This window comes from Dryobates pubescens, chromosome 16 (genome assembly GCF_014839835.1).
Source record: "Dryobates pubescens isolate bDryPub1 chromosome 16, bDryPub1.pri, whole genome shotgun sequence".
Classification (NCBI taxonomy): Eukaryota; Metazoa; Chordata; class Aves; order Piciformes; family Picidae; genus Dryobates; species Dryobates pubescens.
Window position 1 is genome coordinate 6,607,184 of NC_071627.1, and position 26,274 is coordinate 6,633,457.

General features: G+C 47.8%; 1 protein-coding gene across 2 annotated transcripts in view; it reads right to left on the minus strand.

Moving 5' to 3' along the window:
• The window catches only part of CTNNA1 (catenin alpha 1), a 162,088-nt gene that overhangs the window by 41,313 nt on the left and 94,501 nt on the right, over positions 1–26,274 (minus strand). For both annotated transcript variants that reach the window (XM_054168576.1, XM_054168577.1), the window contains one exon: positions 8,789–8,881. In XM_054168576.1, coding sequence (XP_054024551.1) covers positions 8,789–8,881 — 93 coding nt within the window. The remainder of the gene's footprint in view (positions 1–8,788; positions 8,882–26,274) is intronic.

Below are 26,274 nucleotides of genomic sequence, written 5' to 3' on the forward strand. Positions count from 1 at the left end.
TCTTCCTGTCACTCCCAGCCCTTGCAGAAGTCCTTCCCCAGCTCTCCTGTAGCCCCCCTTCAAGTACTGCAAGGCTGCTCTAAGGTCTTCCTGGTGCCTTCTCTTCTCCAGTCTGAAAAGCCCCAACTCTCCCAGCCTGCTCCCACAGGGGAGGTTCTCCAGCCCTCTGATCACCTTTGTGGCTCCTTAGCATATGCTTCTACAGCTCCATGTCCCTCTTATGCTGCAGCCACCAGAACTGGAGGCAGTGCTCCAGGTGGGGGCTCATGAGAGTAGGAACTTCAGCACCGTTTCTTTTGGTGTCCATTTGTGTTCATTTTGTATTTCACTGACTTCAGGTGCTGGAGGCTTTGGGGGTTGGAGGGATTGTGTGCCTTTTCTGGAAGCTGTTCTGCTGCTGCACAGTACAGATCACACTGTGCCCGCAACAAAAACACAGGGTCCCTAAACACTATCTCCTTCTACAGAATTTCATCCCTTCCTCCTGTCTTTGCTTCTTTTTATGCATCAGTAACTGCTCAAGCTCCTGATAGTGTTTTTTGATGGCAACTCCTGTCCTGTGCTGACTCTTCTTCACAGCAAGCCTGCACGACACCAAACTGCTACCCAAGTGTTAAGTTTTTAATAGAAGTATTCCTACTCCATGCCAATAAAATGCTTCAAACACCTGTAATTAAAGTCTGGAGAGAGATCTGCTCATTAGTACATTCAAAATATCTGACAGGCTTTCCAAGAGAAGGGGGGGGAAAAAAAAAAGGGGGACAATTGTTCAGTGTTGTTAAGTCTTTAACTGCAATGAAAATGAAGTTACCTCCTTCCCCAACAGCCCCCAGGGAACTGGCAGTAATTGGGGACTCAGGGAGGAGAGAAAGTCTGCCAGTCACACTTGGGGCTGGCTGATCTGAGGGGGTGGACTGGAGGGGAGGGCTGCTGTTTTAGCTCTAAGATGCTGCAAGTTTGAAACAAAAGTTGTTGGGGTTTTTTTTCTCCCCCCATGCTATTTGGAAGCTGTGCATGGAATCCCTTCTGCTCTGGTGGTATTTTGTCTATCTGTGTCAGTAGGTGTGCTCAGCATATGTAACCATCTGCCTCATCAGAAATCTATAAGCAGCAAATTACTTCGCATGCATTTCAAAATTGGAATGTAAGGATGTGGAACAGCAATTATTAAAACAAGATGTTAATAAGAGAAAGGCCAATTTATTTCCATTTAAAAAAAAAATATAAAATATATGAAATGTAATTTAATCCCAGAATTGTCTGGAGTCTGTTAAATGGGCAGCGCTCAGCCGAGCGTGCCGGGGAGCCAGGCCGAGCCTGCTCTCAGGGCTAGGCCAGGTACAGAGGCAGCTGGGAATGCTGCCTGGTGCCCTCCCACCCACAGAATTGTCAGGGGTGGAAGGGACCCCAAGGCTCAGCCAGTTCCAACCCCCCTGCCATGGGCAGGGACACCTCACACTACAGCAGGTTGCTCACAGCCACATCCAGCCTGGCAGCAAACACCTCCAGGGATGAGGCTGTCACCACCTCCCTGGGCAACCTGTGCCAGTGTCCCACCACCCTCATGGGGAAGAACCTCTTCCTAATGTCTAATCTAAATCTACTCTCCTCCAGTTTGTATCCATTCCTCCTGGTCCTATCACTCCCTGACACCCTAAAAAGTCCCTCCCCAGCTTTCTTAGAGCCCCCTTCAGATATTAGAATAGAACAGAACAAACCAGGTTGGAAGAGACCTTCAAGATCATTGCGTCCAACCTATCAACTAATCCAACCCACCTAATCAACTAAACCATGCAGCCAAGCACCCTATCAAGTCTCCTCCTGAACACCTCCAGTGATGGTGACTCCACCACCCACAAGAAGGTCTCCTTGGAGCCTTCTCTTTTCCAGACTCAACAACCCCAACTGTCTCAGTCTGTCTCCATAGCAGAGCAGCTCCAGCCCTCTGCCCATCCTCGTGGCCCTGGTCTGGACACATTGCAGCACCTCCAGATCTTTCCTGTACTAGAGGCTCCAGATTTGGACACAGTGCTCCAGGTGGGGCCTCAACAGAGTGGTGCAGAGGGGGAGCTGGCTGTTTGGCCAGCAGATGGGAAAAACCCAGCACTGGCTCAGAACCTTCCAGATGGAAGAACAGGTCTTGCATGTCCACATCAGGTAAGTACAGGATCTACCCTGTTCCTGCAACCCACCTCCCAGAAGATGGTAAGCCTCAAGGGCAACAGCCTCCAGCTCTTGCCAGCAGAAGCAAACCCCCAACCCGATAGAAATTCTAATCCACAATTACCTTCTAAAACTCTCAGCTTGGGTTAGAAGTTGAGAGATGAACCTCAGAGAGGCTTTAAAGCACCAGCAAGTCAACATATAGCTGGTAAGAGCAGCTCCAAGTGACAGCAGACTGTCACATCAAAAGGCTGGAGCAACACTCTTCCCTTTCAAGAGCTGCACTGGGGCATTTTCACTGTTGCTTTCTAAACACCTACAGCTTGTATGATCAGAAACACTCCAAAGCTTCAGCTCTCTTCTCAGACATCTTTAATGCAAAATGCTGTTACAAAACAGCTTTTGCAGGCTTCCAAAGCAAGTGCTTCTTGGAAACAGCACTCAGAAGCCAGAGTTATGAGTGAGGATCCAGGTTTTCGAGTTGAGATAAACAAAATCTTTGCGCTAATTTACCATTGGCAAGCTCTGTGTTTAGCAAGAAGGCAAAGGAAACCTCCCCCAGTGCTCTGCTAGGCAAATGGAAGCACAGGCAATGGTTCCAAGCAATTCACAGCAGTACTTTTTCCATTTCCATCATGAAAGATGCCTTCAGCAATTTTTTTTCCCCCTTTATAAACATTTAACTGGAGGACTTTTCTTCCTTCATCTTAACCCACCACAGGCTGGCCTGTTTCCCTCACCACCCAGGCAAGGCATGAAGCTGCAGGTGGCTCCTGCTTAGATACCTGACAAAGTTGTTTCACTTGGATATGCAGTGCTCTCAAAAAACAAATGGAAGGCAGGCAGGCTTGTCAGTCATGGCTCCATCATGAAAAACACCAGTGACCTCCTAATGCTGCCTTCTTCCCTCCCTGTAACCCCAGACTAACACAAGTCACCCAGCAGGCTACTGTGGAGCAGGCACAGCTCCTTCTGCACCATCAAAAGGGAGCTCTAAATAAAACACTGAGTCTTCAACCTCACATTAGTTTCTGTGTTCATTGGCTGGGGGCTCACAAACAGGAAGGATGATCTTACTCTTCTGATTTCCAGGAACACTAAAGAAATTTAACTGCTTGCTTGCCCATCACCACAGTATCACAGAATCACTAAGGCTGGAAGAGACCTCAAAGATCATGGAGTCCAACCTGTCACCACAGACCTCATGGCTAGACCACGGCACCAAGTGCCACGTCCGGTCCCCTCTTGAACACCTCCAGGGAGGTGGACATGGAACTGTCCATAAGGACATGGAACTGTTGGAGAGGGTCCAGAGGAAAGCCACAAAGATGATCCAAGGGCTGAAGCACCTCTGCTATGAGGATATGCTGATAGAGCTGGGGTTGTTCAGCCTGGAGAAGAGAGGACCTTAGAGCTGCCTTCCAATATCTGAAAGGGTCCTACAGAAAGGCTGGGGAAGGACTTCTCACAAGGGTGTCCAGAGACAGGACAAGGGGGAATGGTTTAAAGCTGAAGGAGAGCAGGGTTAAACTGGAGCTTAAAGAGAATATTTTCAGTATGAAGGTGGTAGGTGCTGAGACACTGGAACAGGTTGCTCAGAGTCCTTGTGGATGCCCCCTCCATGGAGGTGTTAAGGCCAGGTTGGATGAGGCCTTGGGCAGCCAAGTTTAGCTGAGAGCTGTCCCTGCCCATGGCAGAGAGGTTGGAGTAGTTGAGGTCTGAGGTCCCTTCCACCCTAAGCTGTTCTAGGATTCTGGAGAGACTTTTCAGATGAATAATCTGCTGCATCTTCTTCTTCCTCAAAGAATTACATTTCGAACCTGAGGATGCCTGAAGATGTGGGTGACACTGGCAGTGACTGTTTTGTCTGTGTAACAGAACTCCCCAGCTTTCCCTAACCACTTTGAAGTGTGGCACGTTCCTTACTTCTGCTGCAGGCTCAGAGAGCCTTGCTCTGGCACAGGATTGAGTAAGTGCTCTATTGGAGAGTCAGCTTTTATAATTAACTCTAAGGATTGATTTCTGCAGAAATCATTCTTTACCCCTGGAATTCCCTGCTCCCAGACTGGCCTCCACTCAGCCACGCTCTTTAAGAGGTTACCTGGGACTCAAGTGCATTAAATCTCAGTTTCATCTTTGCAGCCACAGCAATACCTTGAATTAAGTTTCATGCATCACATTTCTGGGTGGTATCGATAGAGTCACTTGAGTTTCAGAGACTATTTTAATTACTGATTGACTTGACTGTGAGATCAGCATTTTCCTGGAGAAATCCCCTCCAAGCAAAACAACACAAAACAAAAGGCAGCAGATAATGTTGGATTAAATCTGTACTTAGAATCATAGAATCAATAAGGTTGGAAAAGGCCTCAAAGACCATCAAGTCCAACCTGTCACCACAGACCTCATGACTACTAAACCATGGCACCAAGTGCCACGTCCAATCCCTTCTTGAACACCTCCAGGGATGGTGACTCCACCACCTCCCTGGGCAGCACATTCCAATGGCTAACAACTCTCTGTGAAGAACTTTCTCCTCACCTTGAGCCTAAACTTCCCCTGGCACAGCTTGAGACTGTGTCCTCTCGTTCTGCTGCTGGTTGCCTGGGAGAAGAGACCAACCCCTTCCTGGCAGGTAGCTCCCTTCAGGTAGCTGTAGAGAGCAATGAGGTCTCCCCTGAGCCTCCTCTTCTCCAGGCTAAGCAACCCCAGCTCCCTCAGCCTCTCCTCCCAGGGCGGTGCTGGAGGCCTCTCCCCAGCCTTCTTGACACGTCCTGCTTCATTCACACATTTGTTCAGCACAGCCACCCTGATACTATGTTGCAGCCCAGAAAGCCAATCAGATCCTGGGCTGCATCACAAGTGGGGCCAGCAGGTCAAGGGAGGTGATTCTCCCACTCTGCTCAGCTCTGGTGGAGTACTGCCTCCAGTTCTGGAGCCCCTGTTACAAGAGGGATATGGACTTGCTGGAGCGTGTCCAGAGAAGGGCCATGAGGATGATCAGAGGGCTGGAGCACCTCTCCTGTGAGGACAGACTGAAGGAGTTGGGACTGAAGGAGTTAGGTGACCTAATTGTGGCCTTCCAGTATCTGAAGGGGGCTACAAGAAGGCTGGGGAGGGACTTCCCAGGATATCAGGTAGGGATAGGACTAGGGGGAATGGAATGAAGCTGGAGGTGGGGAGATTCAGGCTGGAGGTGAGGAGGAAGTTCTTCCCCATGAGAGTGGTGAAGCCCTGGAATGGGTTGTCCAGGGAGGTGGTTGAGGCCCCATTCCTGGAGGTGCTTAAGGCCAGGCTGGATGAGGCTCTGGCCAGCCTGATCTAGTGTGGGGTGTCCCTGCCTATGGCAGGGGTGTTGGAACTAGATGATCCTTGTGGTCCCTTCCCCTCCCTGACTGATACTATGATAAAAAGATTTGGGAGGCAGCTGGGAATCTCATCAGGAACAAACAGCAAAATAAACAGAGAAGTGCCTAACATTTCTGGCTGTTCTTTATACCTAGAGGTTCCATAGAACAATCCAAGTTTGGGGGAGCGTGCAGTGAGGCTGTTGAGGAGGATGGAAGTGTGCTGTGTCACTTAGACTGGCACAAGCCAGCCTTCTGCATTGTTAGGAGAAAACACAGATGCCATTTGTAAAACAGTTTAGACAAGTGCCCCTCATTATCTCTCAGGATCTGCAACATGTTTAAATACTCTGGGAGCATTAAGGAATCAAGCAGAGAACATGTAATGGAACTTAAAAGCACTCCTTCAAGTGCTACAAACATCTATAGTGTCATTTACTAATCTCTCGGTGACAACCCTGAAATTAAGGCGAGACTGTGGAGTGGAGCATCTAAACTGCAGGCTTGGAGGTTCGGATGTGACCTTTGGACAGCCCAAATCCTGTAGTTATAGCCCTGGCCCATTTATAGATAATCAAAGCTTCCAAGGTCTGTTAAATATATTCTCCATAATCCCTGAAGCCAAAGGTTAACAACGGCACTTCAGCAGCCGTGCCCAGGCTTTGGGGACTGGAGTCTGCTCATTATTTCATGTTGACTGGCACAGTGTTTATTTTCTAGAGGAGATTTATTTAAATAGGTAGTTGTTGGAAAAGCAAAGATAGAAGAGTTTGAAATACACACAATTTCTGCATTTGAGGAGGGGAAAACACCCCCACAGACTTGGACAACTACCAGAAACATTGAGATTCAAAGAAAAGCTCTCCTTAAGATGATGACTTTCCAAAGCAGCAGTGTTTGTTTGGAACAACACACATTAGACACTTGTATTTTGGTGAGAACTCAAAGTACTCCACCAGGCCCAGTTGGTTCCTGGAGGAAACAGCAAGACCTTATACCAGGTAAGATGTATTTTTAAAAGCTTTTCCTTCCACATGCTTTGTTCCCACTCTAAAAACTGACCTTTAGTATTCATGAGCAATAGACACCACTTGCCCCAGATGCAGGAGGCACAGAACTGCACAGCCAGCACAGCTGAGGCACCAGCCCCAGGGGCTGACACTAGGAGTGTGAACCATGTGTGCTGGCAGCCTGGAAGGTAGCCATGTGTTGGGCTGCATCAAAAGCAGTGTGAGCACCAAGACAGGGAGGGGACTCTGCCTCCCTGCTCTGTTCTCTGAGACCTCACCTGCAGCACTGCCTCCAGTTCTGGTGTCTCCAGCATAAGACAGACATGGAACTGCTGGAGCAGGTCTGGAGGAGGCCATGAAGATGATCAGAGGGCTGGAGAAGCTCTGCTATGGGGACAGGCTGAGACAGTTGGGGTTGTTCAGCCTGGAGAAGAGAAGGCTCCAGGGAGACCTTAGAGCAGCCTTCTAGTATCTGAAGGGGCTACAGGAGAGCTGGGGAGGGACTTTTGACAGGGGATTGTAGGGGATGATGAGGGACAATGGCTTGGAGCTGAAAGAGGAGAGATTGAGACTGGAGATGAGAAAGAAATTCTTTCCAGTGAGGGTGGGGAGACACTGGAACAGGCTGCCCAGGGAGGTTGTGGATTCCCCCTCCCTGGAGGTGTTAAGGCCAGGCTGGATGAGGCCTTGAGCAACCTGGGCTGGTGGGAGGTGTCCCTGCCCATGACAGGGGGGTTGGAAATGGATGATCTTCAAAGTCCCTTCCAACCTAAACCATTCTATGAAGCACAGGACAGAAGACCTCCTAGACAGTACTTAATGGTTTGTATTCAGAATCATTAAGGTTGGAATCCTCACCTATTTTATAGCCCTTAAGAGTAATAAAAAGGTAAATCAGCTCTGCTCTTCACACTTCCTGCACCTATTGCCTTCAAATTCCCATCCTGCTGAGGCAGGTATAGATGAACTTAATTCTCTTCCTTTCAACTGGTTTTAAAAGAGACCAATAAATATGGGGAAACCTGGACACATTCCAAATAATCCTGAGCTAATAAACTTTACTTTCATAAAATGTCCCTGGACTGATTTTTGCAGCATGCATTTTCTATTAGCTCCTCGTTAACAACAACAGCTTGTTTGTCTGGTTTAGATCTGAATTTCCTGCTGCATTCAAGGATGTGAATTGCAAGAGCTGACTGTAGTCTTCAGGGGTTCATCCAAGTGTCTGGTGGTTGGCATTTGAAACATCAGGGCTGTCAAAATGGAAGAGGATTGTCCAGTGCTTAGAGAAAGTTCATTTGCTTGTTTCCTTTAAAAGGTTATTAATTTAATGGTGGTTTCAGCCAGGTTCAAACTCTTCACATGTTGCCAGCTTCCCTTGCTTTTGCTCTCTGAAGAAAATTTTATTAGGGATGTATTTATATTCTACTCAGGCAAAACATAACTTATCTATAATTCATCTTAGAGCATGCACAGGAGCAGTGGTAACATCTTCAGAAGACATCTCCCTGCAGCACGACCGTGCACAGTAAACCACCAAAGCCTCCCCAGTTCACTGACTTGCTGGTTATTGGAATGCTCTGGCCACATGAAATTAGAGCTATTCTGTGAAAAAGGACTTTTTCCTCTCACTAATTCCTTTGTCATGTACATTAAAGGGGCTAGGTCTTGATGCTCAAACTTCATTTAGAATCATAGAATTGTCAGTGTTGGAAGGGACCTCAAGGATCAGCAAGTTCCAACTCCACTGCCATGGGCAGGGACACCTCACACTACAGCAGGTTGCTCACAGCCTGACCTCGAGCAATGAGGCTTCCACCACCTCCCTGGGCAACCTGTTCCAGTGTCTCACCACCCTCATGGTGGAGAACTTCTTCCTAACATCCAATCTGAATCTACCCACTTCTAGTTTTGTTCCATTCCCCCCAGTCCTATCACTCCCTGACACCCTAAAAAGTCCCTCCCCAGCTTTCTTGTAGCTCCCTGCAGATACTGGAAGGCCACAAGAAGGTCTCCTCGGAGCCTTCCCTTCTCCTGACGGAACAACCCCAACTGTCTCAGTCTGCCTCCATAGGAGAGGTGCTGCAGCCCCCTGATCATCCTCGTGGCCCTTCTCTGGACACCTTCCAGCATTCTTTGCATGTACTAAGGAAAAAGTGGAGCTCTGCAGCTAGTCTACAGACAGCACTAAGAGGCCAAACCGTGCATTAAGAGGAGAAGCTGCCCAGTCTGTTAAGGTATGTGTTATGCTCTTACTCTCTTCCTTACCTGTGGACACAGGGCTTCAAGCTGGCTGGCCGACATGCGAACCAATTTCACGCCTTCTTCGTTGTTCGAGATGGAACAGGCCAAGTTGGCCACCTGTGTGGGAGAAAACAGAACACAGGTGTCAGAACTGGGGTTTACTTTGCAGGAAACATTTTATCTGCCCCCAGCCATCACCAGTAACCCATCGTGGGGTCTCAAGCAACTTGGTCTAGTAGGAGGAGTCCCTGCCCATGGCCAATGGGATTCTGGGGTGCATTAGGAAGAGTGTGTCCAGCAGATCGAGGGAGGTTCTCCTCCCCCTCTACTCTGCCCTGGTGAGGCCTCTCCTGGAGTACTGCATCCAGTTCTGCGCTCCCTAGTTCAAGAGGGACAGGAATCTACTTGAGACAGTCCAAGGGAAGGCTACAAGGATGCTGAAGGGCCTGGAGCACTGCCTGCTGAGGAAAGGCTGAGAGACCTGGGGTTGGTTAGTCTGGAGGAGAGTGGATCTAATCAATGTATATCAATATTTGAGCACTGGGTGTCAGGAAGAAAGGGACAGGCTCTGCTCACTTGTGCCTCTGATAGGACAATGGGCAATGGATGTAAACTACAGCACCTCAACATGAAGAAGAACTCTACTGTAAAGGTCACAGAACACTGGAACAGGCTGCCCAGAGAAGTTGTGGAGTCTCCTTCTCTGGAGGCTTTCCAGCCCTGTCTGGATGTGTTCCTGTGTGACCTGTGCCAGATGCTCTGGCAGGTGGGTTGGACTTGAAGATCTCCAGAGGTCCCTTCCAACCCCTAACATCCTGTGAGCCTGTGATAATCTTTGAGGTCCTTTTCAACCCAAACCATTCTGTGACTCTGTGAGCTACAGAGCATCCAGGTTTGCTCACATCCAATCAGTTCTGGACCACTGGTGAGATGTGTTCCTTCTCTGGCCATAACATCATAACACATCACAAACCCAGAGTCAAGCAAAGAGGGCAGCCAGATTGCTTTTACCACTGACCGGGTTAAGCTCTCTCCAGTCAAAGGAGCAGGAGCATCACTGGCAGCCCTTGCAGTTCCAGCTCCAAAGTCTATTCCCACTTGAGTGAGACAGCAGCAACCATACAGCTCAAAAACCTAGTCCAGCTCCCCTGCATCTGAGGATTAAGGATTCTGATGTCCATAGGGATGCTCCCTTTTGCTTGCAACATTTCTATACCCTCCTGCACGTCAGCCCAGAAGGACTCAGAGGCTCATCAAGCAATTCAGCCATGCAAGTGGTGCAGTGGGGTTGCAAAGCTCAAGCTGTTCTGCTGATGCTGCACAGAGCACACCTCTGCGACAGGACACAGGTTCGTGAAGGAGCTGTCTTCAACTCTGCTATGAGGACAGGCAGAAGGAGCTGGGGTTGTTCAGCCTGGAAAACAGAAGGCTTCAGGGGGACCTTAGAGCTGCCTTCCAATACCTGCAGGGAGCCTACAGTAAGGCTGGAGAGGGACTTTTCCTAAGGGCGCCTAGCAACAGGGCAAGGGGAGAATGGCTTTAAGCTGAGGGAGAGCAGGGTTAGACTGGATCTTAGGAGGAAGTTCTTCAGTAGGAGGGTGGGGAGTCTCTGGAATAGGCTGCCCAGGGAGGCTATGGATGCCTTCTCCCTGAGGATGTTCAAGGCCAGGCTGGATGAGGCATTGAGCAGCTGAACCTAGTTGAGTGGTGTCCATGCCCATGGTGGGGAGGTTGGAGTAGATGATCCCTAAGGTCCCTTCCAAACTAAGCCACTCTGATACACAGTGTACTTCTAATCTACTCAGAGACTGCAGAATCAGGCACATGCTCCTCGAGTTATGCTTCAGTTCATCAAATAAACCCATTTGCTGGTACAGGTGATCTGGAAGATCCCATCCACAATTCCAACAGCATCCTACGATGCTAAAAACTTTCCTGCAAGACCTTGACCTGCTGCACAGCAGCATCCTGAACTAGGTCACCCTGCAACAGAGGCCTTTTTGTAAACACCTGCCTTTTAAGAGCACACAGGAAGGGGACAGCACAGAATTTTTTGGTAAATTAAGATATTCCTCCTATTGGAGCTACTCTCAGGGGAAGGAAGTCTGAAGTAAGTTACATTTCTTGGCTGACAGGTGAATGACAAGCACGTTATTCTGAGCCAGCTGAACACAGAGAGCTGTAAAAATAGCACCAAGTGAAGGGAGATGAACACCGAGTGCTGTCCTTTCAGAGACACAGCAACCTGCAAAACCCCTCAGCAATGTGCAGCATCATCACAAGCCAGCAGATACTCGGCAACACCAGTGAACCAAACTTCTCCATACACTTTTCTCTGTAGGCTGGAGAAATTCCATTCTCCTTTAATTAAGCTGCCCTCTACACAAGCCATTCTGTAGTCGTATCTGCAGCTCTGTCCCATGTTTTGCCTCCTCCCCAAGCCATTCCCTTATGGCAGATGTTCCCACTTAGCACACATCACTGTCCCACAAACCATCAACCCTGTGCCAGTAGACTTGAGCAGTGTTTTTCCATCAATCCCATCATTAATTTTGGGACCAAAAACCCAAAGTGCAGTGCCACTTCCTCCCTCCAGTTCCAAATGAAGTTCCAAAGGACAGAACACAGTCTGCTGTCAGGAAGAGAGACAGGTTTCCCCCACTGACCAACCAAGTAAACAGATGCAACAGCATTTCTTTGGATGAGAAAGGTCTCTCATGAGACCTTATCTTCAGTGCTGTGTCCAGCTCTGAATCCCCCAACACAAGGAGGACATCAAACTGTTAGAGCAGGTCCAGAGGAGGCCATGAAGATGATCAGAGGGCTGGAGTACGTCTCCTATGAATACAGACTGAAAGAACTGGAGAAGAGAAGACCCTAGGGAGACCTTAGAGCAGCCTTCCAGGACCTGAGAGCAGGGAAGAGACTTTTCCCAAAGGCATTGAGTGAGAGGACAAGGGGGGACAGCTTCAAATGGAAGAAGCTTTAATGCAATTAGATATTAGGAAGAATTCTTTCCAGTGAGGGTGGTGAGACACTGGAACAGGTTGCCCAGAGAAGTTTTTGGGGCTCCAAGCCTGGAAGTTTTCAAAGGCAGGTTGGATGGGGCCTTGAGCAACCTGGTCTAGTAGGAGGCACAAGGCAGGGTGTTGGCGCTAGATGATCTTTAAAGTCCCTTCCAGCTTAAACCATTCTAAGATTCTATGGAAACAAACTGAAGTTGAAAGACCACACAGCATTACCACAACAAAACACTCTGCCAGCTGTCAGGAACATTAGTGCTTTACTCCTCAACCTCCTTTTCCACCATCTTTCAGACAAGACCTATGTAATAGGAGGTGGAATAGGAGCAAGTCTTCAGTTCTTTGCAAGGTTGTGCAGTTTGCACCCAGCTTAGCCAAGGCTCTTTTCTTCCTCCTTTCTGGTGCCACATTTGCTGCAGGCTCCAGCTCAGCTCCTCTCTGCATGGCACTGCCACCAACAGCTGTAATGCCCTATCAGGAAGGGATTTCAGCTTGAATATAGTGGTATTTTTCCCCCTGTAGATCTGCCACGGCTTAAACCCCTAGCTCCCAGCCAGCTGCAGTATATCACGCTTTTGTTTAGAGGCTCCAAAGAATCAAAAGCCACCGAGATGCCATGATTTAAAAGTCAAATAAAGAGTTTGCTGTTGCTTTAAGCACAGGTCATATTTTTGAGAAGCACCAGTTTGCCAATATTTTTTATGGTCCATATTTCCACGCCGCTCCTGCCTCTGCCGCAGCAGTTACAGTCTCTAGGAGAGAGAAGTCCACAAAGCTCTATTGAGCAGGGGCCGAATAAAAGGGACATTGAAGCACTACAAAATCAGCCTCGCCGCTATCTGGAGATGTTGTGCTCTCTCTCAAGCCAAGTGTGATGAATCAAGCACACAGAAACCCCGCTCTGTCTGAATACAGAGAGGCAAAGAAGTTGATAATCGAGCGTCCCCGCCATGGTATGATGAAATTTTTGCCTCTTTTTTTTTGCACAGTCATTTTTGAACAGTCATTTTTTCTCCTGAATACCTCACTGATGGCAATTCTTCTTCAGAAAGGGCCTGGCCGGGCCTGCCAAGCTCGATGAAAGAAGTGTGTGTGCTTCCCTGACTGAGGGGCTTTGGCAGTTCAAGACAATCCAACTGTTGGCTGCCACATCCCATCCCACTGCTGCGTCTCCCAATCTCCACACTTCATTTCAGCCCGCTGGGCCAAAAGAAAGCTAACTCGCTCTGGAGGGTGACTTTCCCTGCCAGAGTAGCAGCCTAACTCCCCAGCCAGCTATTTGCTAAACATCAGAGCAAAGCAAGGGATGTGGCAGCAGCAGAGATGACTTTGGAGCATGACATGTCCCTCAATTCACAGCAACCCAGCATTTACTGCATCCGTGGGAAGACTCTGCCGAACTGCTGGAAAACACTCACAAAGCTCTTAAAGCTTGAAATGTAAGAGCTGTGTCAACTGATTAATCAAGTAGTAAATGTCATTGCAGGGAGGTGTTCTCAAGCATCATTATCTGGTGCTCTATAGCAGTACCTGGAGGGGGCCTACAAGAAAGCTGGGAAGGGACTTTTGACAAGGGCTTGGAGTGACATGACGAGGGACAATGGCTTTGAGCTGGAAGAGGGGAGACTTGAGACTGGAGACAAGGAAGAAATTCTTGACAGTGGGGGTGGTGAAACACTGGAACAGGTTGCCCAGTGGTTGTGGATACCTCATCCCTGGAGGTGTCCTAGGCCAGGTTGGACTGGATGATCTTTAAGGTCCCTTCCAAACCAAACCATTCTTTGAATCTATGAATTCCAGAATTGCATGGACCACCTGAGATGGATGGCTGTGTGAGTCATCTTCAGACTACCTGAAAGAGCCCTTCATCAATAACCCATTGATAACTTCCAATGCCCCTTCTGGAAAGAGGACAGGGTACTGTTGTCCAGTTACTTGACAGGTACATGCAGGATTCTGCAGCTGAGCGCAAGATCAGGTGCAACCAAATCTGTTTTAAAGCATGCAGAGCACTCACAAATCAGACACTTCTAAAACTTCCAAATAGAACAGAGAACCTCAAGCAAACAAAATTTCTCCTTAAATCAAATGCAAATGGAATAGTTTCTCCATGTCTCCAACAAACATAGCTGACTGACACAGTAAGTGGTCAGCCTTGATTTAGAAAGAACACTTGTGCTCGAGAGCAAAACAGCAATTGAATCCCCGCTGCATTTGTTCATTCTTACCATTCAACATCATCAAGCCCCTTTACATAAGCACCACTGGCACAGGCATCAAAGGAGAGCAAAAAAAGAAAAAATGGCCAATAATGCAATCAGCCATAACGAGCAATCTCTTGAACAAAGTTAAAAATACCCTGGGAAGGAAGACAGGCTGGAGAAACCAGACTGACGCCGTTCAGATCCCTCTTCAGCACTGACACAGCCATTTAAAGCGTCTCCTGCTGCAATAGCCAGGCTCTCTCCACTCACAGAGTACGCAACCAGGTCCCACAGGTGGCTTCATGCAGCCCAAAAGGCAGGATGGACCCCAAGCAGCTGCCCACGGTTGGCCGAAGGAGCTTAAATTCATTCCACCCCGTGACAAAAGCACTGAGCACCAGCGCAGAGGCACAACCATTTTCTCAAGCTGAACTCAGGAACCGGTGCCAAGTAGAACTCCAAGCTGGATGAACTCAGCTGGAAAGTGGGTTTCATGCACTGAGCAGTTTTGAAACTCAAATCTGATTGGTATGGATGATGACATCAGAGGACCGCAAGATGGGATGCTGCCTCAGCAACAGAACAAGAGGACACAGTCCTGAGCTGTGCAGGGCGAAGTTCAGGCTTGATCTTAGAATAAAGTTCTTCACAGAAAGAGAGACTGCCCCTTGGAATGGGCTGCCCAGGGAGGTGGTGGGGTTTAAGAGACTGGATGAGGCACTCAGTGCCATGGTCTAGTCGGTTAGTTAGGGTTGGGCGATAGGTTGGACGTGATGATCTTGCAGGTCTCTTACAACCTGGTTGATTCTGTGATTCTCTGGAGGAGGCATTCACCTGAACTGGTTCCTTCTAGAGACAGGTGCTACCTCAGTGCACAAGGTCAGGCAGGAACACCTTAGCAGCAAGAAGGTCAAATCCCAACATGAAAAATAGACTGCACCATCTGTCACAGAGTGATTTCATCTCAATTTCCAGTTAGTTTGCTTCTTCAGAATTTACTTATTTTGCATGAGCTAAAAAACTTGGTGTTTCTAAAGCAGTTTTATTCTCCCTTAGTGACAGTTTGCCAGCCTGTGTTTGTGCTGGCAGCTGCTGGAGACAACTGCCTTCTCTAACAATGGGCAGGTTGTACCTTTAGCACCTAAAGTACTTTTACAGTATCACAGTATAACTAAGGTTGGAAGAGACCCCAAGGATCATCAAGTCCAACCTGTCCCAACAGACCTCACGACTAGACCATGGCACCAAGTGCCACGTCCAATCTCCTCTTGAACACCTCCAGGGATGGTGACTCCACCACCTCCCTGGGCAGCACATTCCAATGGCGAACGACTCGCTCAGTGAAGAACTTTTTCCTCACCTCGAGTCTAAACCTCCCCTGGCACAGCTTGAGACTGTGTCCTCTTGTTCTGGTGCTGGTTGCCTGGGAGAAGAGACCAACCCCTTCCTGGCCACAACCAGCTTTCAGGTAGTTGTAGAGGGCAATGAGGTCACCCCTGATCCTTCTCTTCTCCAGGCTAAACAATCCCAGCTCCCTCAGCCTCTCCTTTCTTTCTTTCACTTGAAATTTGTTCAAATAATGACTAAGGAGATGTGTTTTCCAGCAATGCAAAGCCTCAGTTACAGGAGTTTTGGGGTCCTAGCCAAGTTTCTTACGTGGTCTTCTTACAAGGAGGTTGTAGTGAGGTGGGTGTCAGTCTCTTCTCCCTAGTAGTGAGTGATAGGACAAGAGGAAATGGCCTCGAGTTGCATCAGGGGAGGTTTAGGTTGGGTATTAGAAGAAACTTCTTCCCTGAAAGGGAAATACTGGAATAGTTCCAAATCCTGGAACAGGGAGATGGCTGAATCCTCCTCCCCGGAGGTGTTTAAGAGATGCAGAGATGTGTTGAGGGACACAGTTTAGCACCAGACTTGGCAGAGCTAGATAACGGTTGGATTCAACGTTTTTAAAGGTCTTTTCCAAGCAAAATGGTTCTGTGAGTCTTACATAACACTGTTGGAAACAATCAAGCAAACTGCTACAGCTTTGTACTGCTAAACCTTCCCCGTGTACAGATGCCCTGGCTGCTCAGGTAGAAGGGATTCTTCACAGCAGCTGTTGACTCAAGGATCAACAAACTGCTTATTTAATAAGAGACAAAAGACACAAGAGGGGAAAAAAAAGGAATCAGAATCTCTAACACACAAAATCATCTTTCCCAAGGCTTTCAAAGGCTGACACTGAAGATTGGTATCGAAGGCTTTGCTTTGTGCACCTGGATTGACATCAGAGATGCAACCTTGAGTTTCTCCTCCTCGTTTACGGGTCAGGTTTTCAGGACAGCTTCTCAGAGAGGTCCAGCCCTTCCAAATGGGTGCTGGGTGCAATCCCCCAGCAACAGTGCAACCTGGAGAAGGCTTCAGTAATGTGTTTATTGCTGCATAATTTAAAATGGGCAGAGCTGCCTCTGCCACACAGCATTATTATAAGGAAGGATTACATCAAACACTAATGGAATTCTGAGAGCCTGACTACTCAGAAGCTGCAGCTGTAAACACAGCACTGCAGAAATAAAGAGTTTTCAGATGGCCTTACCACTGAAAAACTTTTTTTTTTCTTCCTTCAGTTTAGCACTAACCTGTAGCCTCTCCAAATACCAGTTTGGAGAGAGTTTGTGGGTGAGGGTTTGTGTATCCTCTCCCAACTGAGGGAGGAGAGGATACACAAACTCTCACCCCCACAGACCCTCATGCAAAACTAACATACCCCTTTATACACCCATTTGCAACCCTTTTATACTGGGGGAAGCTCAACAACATGGAAACAAACCTTTTCAAAAGTGTTCCTGGCATTTGAATTCCTGATGAGACTACAAAACTTCTGCTTCTTGCTCTTGTTAGCTTTTTTCTTTTTGCCTTTTGTTTTATACCGTCTCTGGGAATGCCAATTCCCACTCTTAAGCAGCTTAAAATCACCCATTTTAAATGCAATTCAAAAAAAGGAAAAAAAAAAAAAAAAGGACAGGCAGCCATTCAATATTTTCCTCTTGAGGACCTGCTAAAGAAGAGTGCATCTGACATTCTCACAGAACACCAATACAGCACAGCTAATTCCTTCCTCCCCCCCTATTAAGAAAACAGCCCAAATTCACGTCATGATGGTCAAAGCCCATGAAATTAATTTATCTGCAGAAACAACTGTTCTGACAAAACTAAGTGGCAACTGAGGGCTCTGAGGACTCACAGAGGAGATGTCAATTATGTAACCTCCATCCCTCTTTCAAAAGGGCTTTTATTATTCACCAAGCCCATACATTTATTCATTCCCTTGTACACTACAGGCAATATTCAAGACAAATGTGACCATTTTAACGTCCAGTCCTAAGAGGTACTGCATGAGGCTGTGTTCTAGCTGTACTCCCTATAAACTCTTTAGTTTTGCTAATTATGAATCACTCAAAACACTTTCACTTCTCCAGTGCATGAAGGGATGGCAGGAGGACTTCAGCTCAAGCCTGCTGGGACTCTGGAGTAAGCTACCAGGAGTTACACTGTCAGCTACTCTGTGATTTTATGTGACTTGTGAGTGGCTGCAGCTCCACAGAAGGTACCTTGCAAGAGCTTCTTGTAGGCAACAGAATCCAAATGTATTAACTTAAAATAGTAAAAGTCTTTAAGTAAAAGAGGCTGCACACAGGAAAACTCCAGATGTAAAGCACCGAGGGGAACGAAGGACTAAAACGGAGAGAATTTCTATTTCCAGAGCTCTGCAGCCTCGAGTCTGGGTAGGCACACATGGAGGGGAGATTTCAGCTAGATGGGACAAAACTGGCCAACAGAACAGTTTCATCTTTGATTCAAAACTTTTAGACCATGAGAAATGGGGGGCTTCAGGGGCTTTTATTTCAATAGGCTGGCAGCCGACTGAAAGGGGACAGGGATCAGAGATGGTAAATTTCTGCTCCCCAGAATGCTGAGGGCAGCTGCTTAATATTTTGATGGGTAACCACCTTTCTTTTGGAATTAAATCTCAAACCCAGCACCTCTCACGTTGTATTTGTGTGTCTGAAAATCTGAGTGAGGATTACAGCTTTGCATTTTCATTAGCAAGCCATCTCCAGCTACCTGCTGCCATTCTCGGCACAGCTGTCCCGTGAAGCCCTGGCAGGCTCCTTACAGCCCCCCAGGAAATGAATGTCTCCAACACATGCAGCCCCACGTGATGGCAGAAGTTTCATCAAGAAGGGAAAATTTTCACACAGTTGGGCAAAGCCAGAGCTTGTGCAACATGACAAATTGAACTGGGCTCCATTTACTCAGCAGCAAGTGCAGGAGGAAGAGCACTTCTCTCTCTCGTGCCAAGAGGAAGGGTTTTCAATCAAAGAGGGGGGAAGAGGTTTTTGAAGGGAACCAATACATCTAGAGCATAGAACACACCCCCAGCAGTAAAGTGCCAGCAGCACAGGAATACCTTTCTTTCCAAACTGCTGGATTATCCTTCCTATAGGCCTGACAGAGAGCAGAGCTGGTAAAGGAACAGCAGTGTGCTACGTGGGCACCGTGCCCCTCATCCATGCAGCTGTAGCAGCAGATGTAACTATTGGCACAGGAAGGATTGCTTCCCCAGACAAACAAGTTAAAGGGATGAAATGTTGTTATGAGCACAAAACACATTAGTTACACGAGTCCTTCTGAGCTGCCATGACAGAAATCACCCTACTGGTATGTAACATAGACCTGATCTTGCAAAGCAAATCCTCATCTTGGATGCCTCTAAGCAAATAAAAGTGCTTCTAGTAGTGATGTTTGGACAGCACCTGAACAATCAGCCTTAGCCTGGAGAAGAGAAGGCTCTGGGGAGACCTAATCACCACCTTCCAGTACCTGAAGGGGGCCTGCACAAAGGCTGCAGACGGACTGTTCGCAAAGGCCGAGGGGCAATGGTTTGAAATGAGAGGAGAGGAGATTTAGTTTGGATGTTAGGAACATGTTCTTTACAGTGAGGGTGGCTGAGCACTGGAACAGGCTGCCCAGGGAGGTGGTTGAAGCCCCATCCCTGGAGATACTCAAGGTGAGGCTTGACAGGGCTCCGGGCAACCTAATCTAGTGGAGGATGTCCCTGGTCACTGCAGTGGGGTTGGACTGGATGACCTTTGGAGGTCCCTTCCAACCCGGGTCACTCTGTGACTCTATGATAACAAAGCCTCTGTGTTGATTGAAGTGGGAATTCATAATTCCTCCCTATCTCATTTTGCTGATCACTCAGAGCATGCCGCACTATGGCCTGCCTAAAGGCTTCCAGCTCGGTGCTGTTGAAACTAGTTTGTGGTGATTCAGACAACCCTTCATGGCGAGTTTAACGGTAATTAGAAGTCCATTATGCTCTTGAAGGAGGCGACAAAATACTAAGAGGAATGAGCTCTACACAGACTTCAGACAACTCCTTGATGACACTACATGACTAATAATCCAATATTGCTAATGACTAAGATGATGAAAATCCAGACGTGGCATCAAGGCTTTTAGTTGTATAGCAAGAATTAAAACATTCATGTCACAGCCCTAAAAGCTGCCCAAAAAGCTACTTAAAAATGCTGCTGGAATTAACACTCTCTCTCTGGAAAATGGAGCAGCCCAGGACTCTGTTGCTTTTTACCTGCTTCTGAAGACATCAAGTCAAAAGCGCCTACACTCAGCTGTGCTTTATCCTTCCTGACCTCTTTCCCAGACAGCCATTTTGCCAAGTGCTTCTGTTTCCAAAGGGAAAATGAACAGAGTAAATATAGGGCTGATTTTCTGATGGGGTGAGAGGACATTAACAGTCTGGAGAGGAGAAGGCTCTGGGGTGACCTTAGAGCAGCCTCCCAGCACCTGAAGGGTACCTACAAGAAAGCCAGGAAAGGACTTTTTACAAGGGCTTGTAGTGATAGAAGAGGGAGAATGAACTGAAGCTTGAGGAGGGGAGACTGAGAAAGAAGATTAGGAAGAAATTCTTCAGAATGAGGGTGGTGAGACACTGGAACAGGTTGCCCAGGGAGGCTGTGGATGCCTCCTCCCTGGAGGTGTTCAAGGCCAGGCTGGATGAGGCCTTGAGCAACCTGAGCTGGTGGGAGGCATGATGATCTTTAAGGTCCCTTCCAGCCCAAACCATTCTATGATTCTATGAATAGTTTTTCAAGCCTGAACCTCATTCACCTCCCACTTCTACACCTTTGCACCTCCCTAGGCCTGAGTACTTGAACACCAGGCCCCACACTCATCTACCATGATGACTGCCTCTATGGGAAAAGTATGGCAGAAACGCCTCTCCTCCGTGTAGCGGCAGCTAACCAGGACGTTCTTCAAGCAGCAGAATGTCTCCAACACCCCAATCACTGTCCACATATGTGAAGGTTCAAATTAATCTTTAAACATTTCACCAGTTTCACTGTCAGATTACTGATGACCCTTGCTTCTCCCATGTGGACTTACAATGAAACCTGGACAGAAAGATTACCCCTGAGGTCTCTTACTCCTCTTCCAACATGGTTTTTAATCTCTACCAGCATTCTCCTTTCATATGTGATTTCACAGGCTCACAGGATGTTAGGGGTTGGAAGGCACCTCCAAAGATCTTGGAGTCCAACCCCCCTGCCAGAGCAGGACCACAGAATCCAGCACAGGTCATACAGGAACACATCCAGGCAGGGCTGGAAAGTCTCCAGAGAAGGAGACTCCACAAACATTCTGGGCAGCCTATTCCAGTGCTCTGTGACCCTCACAGTGAAGAAGTTCTTCCTCATGTTGAGGTGCAACCTTCTGTGCTGTAGTTTGTATCTATCGCTCCTTGTCGTACCCCAGGGTGCAGCTGAGCAGAGCCTGCCCCCTCCCTCTTGACTCCCAGCCCTCAGATATTTATAGATTTTGTTAGATCTCCTCTCAGTCTTCTCCTCTCCAGACTAACCAGCCCCAGGGCTCTCAGCCTCTCCTCCCCAGGCAGTGCTCCAGTCCCTTCAGCATCCTTGTAGCCTCCCCTTGGACTCTCTTGAGCAGATCCCTGTCCCTCTTGAACTGGGGAGCCCCAAACTGGATGCAATATTCCAGGTGAGGTCTCAGCAGGGCAGAATTTGGTGCAGCATTAAGAAGATTGGCCACAAAAAACGCCCAACAACCAGTTACAAGAACAAAAGTTATCCTATTAAAAGGTCACTTGCTTTTACTTATGTATGATGGATTAAATTTGTATAGCCAGTTTTGTGGGAAAATGGAAGGACTGTTTTGGTGGGTTTTTTTTTCCCCCTCCTGAGGCTTTCCTGCTTTAGTGGTTATGAATGTGAGGAAAGCTTGCTCTGTAAGCAGAACTTAATTTATTTATAATTAGTTGACTAATAAAATGAACTTGCAAGGGAAGTGCATGGGTTCTTGTAGAGTGTCAGACTTCAGAGGGCACATTAAGAGTTCCAGTGGCCATTTACTGAAGCCATTTGTTTTAAATTGCTGCCAAGGTTATCTATAGACAAATTACAGAAAGCAAGCTCTTTGGGAGAGGCATTTTGCTCTCCTTCACATGGGAAATTACCCTGGAGTTGGCCTGGCTTTGCCTCTCTTTGCCAGCCCATAACTGCAATGACACTGCTCTTATAATACACAATTACTTTACAAATAAAAGCAAGTCAAAGACAAACTTGAGCTTGTAGATTCCCCACCCCCCACCCTATAAATTAGCTTACTGAACAGAAAAAGGAGGTGCTCAGGATAGCACAGTAATGACTGATAATGACTGCAGCCTGGAAAATGCTGAGTTTTGAGAGATTAACATGCCCAGAGTTCAGAAAAACATTCCAAATCAGTATCTGATCTGGCTGTCAAGTGCTCTGCTTGTCTGCCCTTTTCACCTAAGATCCATCACCTGTCTTTCAGTACTGATACAGACCTCTGATGGCAAGTGTGCAGACAGAACATCTATTGAATGAGCAAAGCCAGTCTGCTCCCACCTCCAAAGGTGCTGAGGTTGGAGGACCTCTGCTGTGAGGACAGGCTCAAGGAGCTGGGGTTGTTCAGCCTAGAGAAGAGAAGGCTCCAGGGAGACCTAACAGCAGCCTTCCAGTACCTGAAGGGGGCTACAAGAAGAATGGAGAGAGACTGTTTGCAGAGGCCTGTGGTGATAGGATGAGGAGCAATGGCTTCAAACTGGAGAAGAGCAGATTCAGGTTGGATGTTAGGAATGTTTTCTTTACTGTGAGAGTGATGGAACACTGGAACAGGTTGCCCAGGGAGGCGGTTTGAGCCTGTCCCTGGAGATATCCGAGGTGAGGCTGGCCAGGGCTCTGGGCAGCCTGATCTAGTGGAGGATGTCCCTGCTGAGCGCAGAGGGGGTTGGACTGGATGACCCTTGGAGGTCCCTTCCAACCCAGATCATTCTGTGATTCTATTCCACAATTCCATGATGCACAAACACCTTTATCATGAAGCTATGCCCAGGCAAGTCACTGCTCACGAAGGGAGGACAGGCAAGCCTCAGTTTCCCCACACCTCTGCTGTGCCTGAAGTCCAAAAGGCAGCGATTCTTTCAAAGCCCAGCTACATTTTTACCCTCTTCAGATTCTTTACAAAGCCTTTCACATGTAAAACCTGCAGCTGTTAAGACTCTCTGAAGAATATCTAGGCCGCAAGTATGGGCAAAATCAGAGCAAATTATCAGAGAAATGCTGTCAAGAGTGCAAGGCTTTGGGCTTTTGGAGAGTGGTATTTTTAGAGTCAGGTCTGAGGCATTACTCTGGGACATCAGGGCCAGGCAGTTAGGGCAACAGAAGGGGAAAATGTCAGCGCGAGAGGCTACAGATAGCTTATGGAGTTAAGTGCCCAAATGTGATTCTTTCCAAGCAAATAAATTTGCAGTCTGCATCTGTTCATGGGTTTTTCAGTGAAGATGAGAAAATCAGCTCTCCATATGCAAGATACAGCCCAGTGCATTAAAAAAAGGCACAGAGCAGTCTTTTTGGATAAATTAAAGCAATTGGGGGAAAAAAAAATAAAGATGCTTATGAAACATCATTGAGAGCTTTTGCCTCTCTGGTCCTACCAAAGCTTCTCTGAGAGAGAGGCTTCAAAATGAAATTTGAAGACAAATATTTGACACAGGGGTACTGGCTTGCAGAATAAGAGAAGATTATTTGATGTTCTGAAGGAATTACAAACCCTGCCTTTCCAAAATCTTCTTCGTGAAGCAAACAGCTACTGGAAGGTTTTAAACTGGACTCTGCCCTTCATCTACCTTTTAACTACCTAATTTCTCAAGGTCTGAAAAGCTTTTCCAATGTAAAGCACCCAGTATAAAACCAGTGACAAGCTGACAACCTAATTTTTTTGTTTCTCTAAAGCATTCAACAGCGCAGCCAAAGTTGCTTCTGGACCTTTGTGGCTTTTTTTATTTCCCAGAACTGTGCCTGCAGTGACTACAGGGAGCAGCACAAAAGCAACTTGTGCAGGAGGCACACTTCAGAGGCTGGAACACACAAAAGAGTCAGCATGGTGCTAAGTGACATCATTAAACACAGGCACCACGTCGCAGGACAGCCTTGCTTCTTCACGGAGGAACACTGAATCTAAGGATGCCAGTGCCAAGCTGTGCCTCAAGAGCAAAGCTACAGGTTGGACAGCCAAGGCTACTTTGCCCAGCATTACAAAAACCACTGGCACACAAATCAGCACTTGACGAGCCGTAAATCAGGCAGGCTTTCAGGAGTTCACAAGTGAATGTAAACTTTTTCTTATGCTGGCTCCCAAAATGCTGCCTCTCTGGTTGTTTTTGTGGGCTGCATTTTAACTGGCTTCTCAGTTCCTGAACTGAACTCCTACAACAAAAGCCAGGCAAGAGTGCTGGCTAGTTAAGGACTGTTAGCACAGAGCCGTTTTGAAACGTGTTACTTAGCCAAGACAAGTCTCCTTTCACTGTTCAACCATCACTCAGTTTTCAAAAGGCAGGCTCAGGGGCTTAGGATTTCCTACATGAGAAACAAATCAGGTGGAAGCCTCTTGAGTCATGGCTTTGGTATGGTTTCACCGGAAGGTACAGATCCAGCAGGCAAATCTGATTTTTGTGGTTATTGCACCTTTTGGTCATATTTGGCTGCCTGGACGTTAGGGAGCACAGAGCAGACAGTGCTCTGCTGCCAGTAGGGCTTCAAAATAAAAATACCCAAATCACAGGATGGTTTGGGTTGGAAGGGACCTCCAGAGGTCATCTAATCCAACCCCCCCCCAGTCAGCAGGGACATCCTCCACTACATCACACTGCCCAGAACCGCACTGAGCCTCACCTTAAATATCTCCAAGGATGAGGCCTCAGCTACCTCCCTGGGAAACCTGTTGCAGTGTCCCACCACCCTCATGGTGCAGAACTTGTTCCTAACATCCAACCTAAACCTTTACTTCTCCAATTTCAAAGCATTGCCCCTTGTCCCATCACTGCAGGCCTTTGTGAACAGCATCTCTGCAGCCTTCTTGTAGCCCCCTTCAGGTACTTGCATCATGTGCTGGCATCTGCAGGTATGAAGCCACACCTGGATTAATGTGTCCAGTTCTGGGCTCCCCAGTTCAAGAGAGACAGGGAACTGCTGGACAGAGTCCAGTGGAGGCTACAAAGATGCTGAGGGTCCTGGAGTATCTCTGTGAGGAGAAAGTCTGAGAACCCTGGGACTGTTGAGCCTGGAGAAGAGCAACCCCAGAGGGAAGCTGAGCAATGCTCAGCAAGAGATAAAGGGTGGGGGGCAAGAGGATGGGGTCAGTCTCTTGTTAGTGGTGTCCAGCAACAGGACAAGGGGCAAGAACCACAAACTGGAACTCAGGAGTTTCCACCTGAACAGGAGGAGAAACTTTTTTGCAGGTGCAGGAGCCCTGGAGCAGGCTGCCCAGAGAGGTTGTGCAGTCTCCTTCTCTGGAGAGCTTCCACCACCCCCTGGCCACCCTGCTCCTGGGCAAGATGCTGTAGGTGCCCTGCTTGAGCAGGGGGCTTGGACTGGATAATCTCCAGAGGTCCCTTCCCACCCTCACCATGCAGGAATTCTGGGATTTGCAGCTGCTTGGAAGGCCTGCACATGCCTCTGCCCTGCAGGAGGAAGAGCTCCCTGTGCTAACCCAGGGCAGAACCAGCACTGCCATTTCTCCCATCCAGCCAACACCTGCAGCAGTTTCTAGTGTTCAATATACACATATATATATATATTTATCACAGTCCCTTCCAGGGCTGGTTCAGCAGGAGAGCAGCACAGAGTCCTCCAGGTCACAGGACAATTCTGATGGGGACCTTACAAGTTATCTGGTGCAGAGCAGATCTCTGCCTTTCCTTCACGAACCCTCCTTGCATTAGAGGGAAGGACACATTCTCTTCTACATGTAAAACACAGGAGGCTGTCAATCACAGCATGATACACAACACAGCTCCATTCTGCACTGCAGCTGTTTTGTCACATTTGATGTCTTGAGTCACTCAGCAGCATTTCTGAGGGTAGTTACGACAAACTCCCCTGCACACTTATCTTCCTCAGAAAACAGGGGGAAGCAATCACTTCTCATCTCACCAAGTGGAACATCTTCTCTCCCGCTCTTACACAATCTTTTATTGTTTCTCTGGATACCTGCAGTTGAGTTTTCTGCCCGAGAGCAGAATCAGATGGCAACTTGCAAACATCCTTCTCCATTTTGGCAGAGGCACAGCGAGATGTTGTAAGTGCAACCCACCCCGACCTGTCTTCCTTCACAGTAAATGTGACGTCGCATACAGCCCCGCAGTGGCTCTCCATCCCCCGGAGACGAGGGCTCTGCAGGAGTGCCATTCCCCTGCTGTCGAAGCTGAGTGTATATATTAATCCATCTACATTCATGGAAGAGGTTTATAAGCCACCTAGATCATGCTCCTCTATAGCTATAGTTACATTTCAGACAGCAAAAGCAATAAGCAAGCCTTCAAAACGTTGTTGCGGCAGCATATCATTTTAGCAGAACCTTTTGATGCCAGTCAGAAATATTGTTTAATGCACACTTCCAGGGGAATAGTCTTTCTTGAGAGACAGGCTGTTGGGCTGAATGGAAGTGCTGTAAAACTCATTTGCAGCTTGGCATTTTGCACATAAGGTAAGGTCAGTAGAAACCACTCTTAGGTGGCAGCGAGGACAGCCACTCGTCGCTTTTCATCCAGCACACATGTTCCAACCTCAGAGGGCTCGGACTAGATGATCTCTGGGGTCTCTTCCAACCTCAGCCATTCTGTGATTCTGAAGGAGCAGGGAGTAAGGGTTTCCCTAGCCAGGGCAGGAGGGAAGCTTGC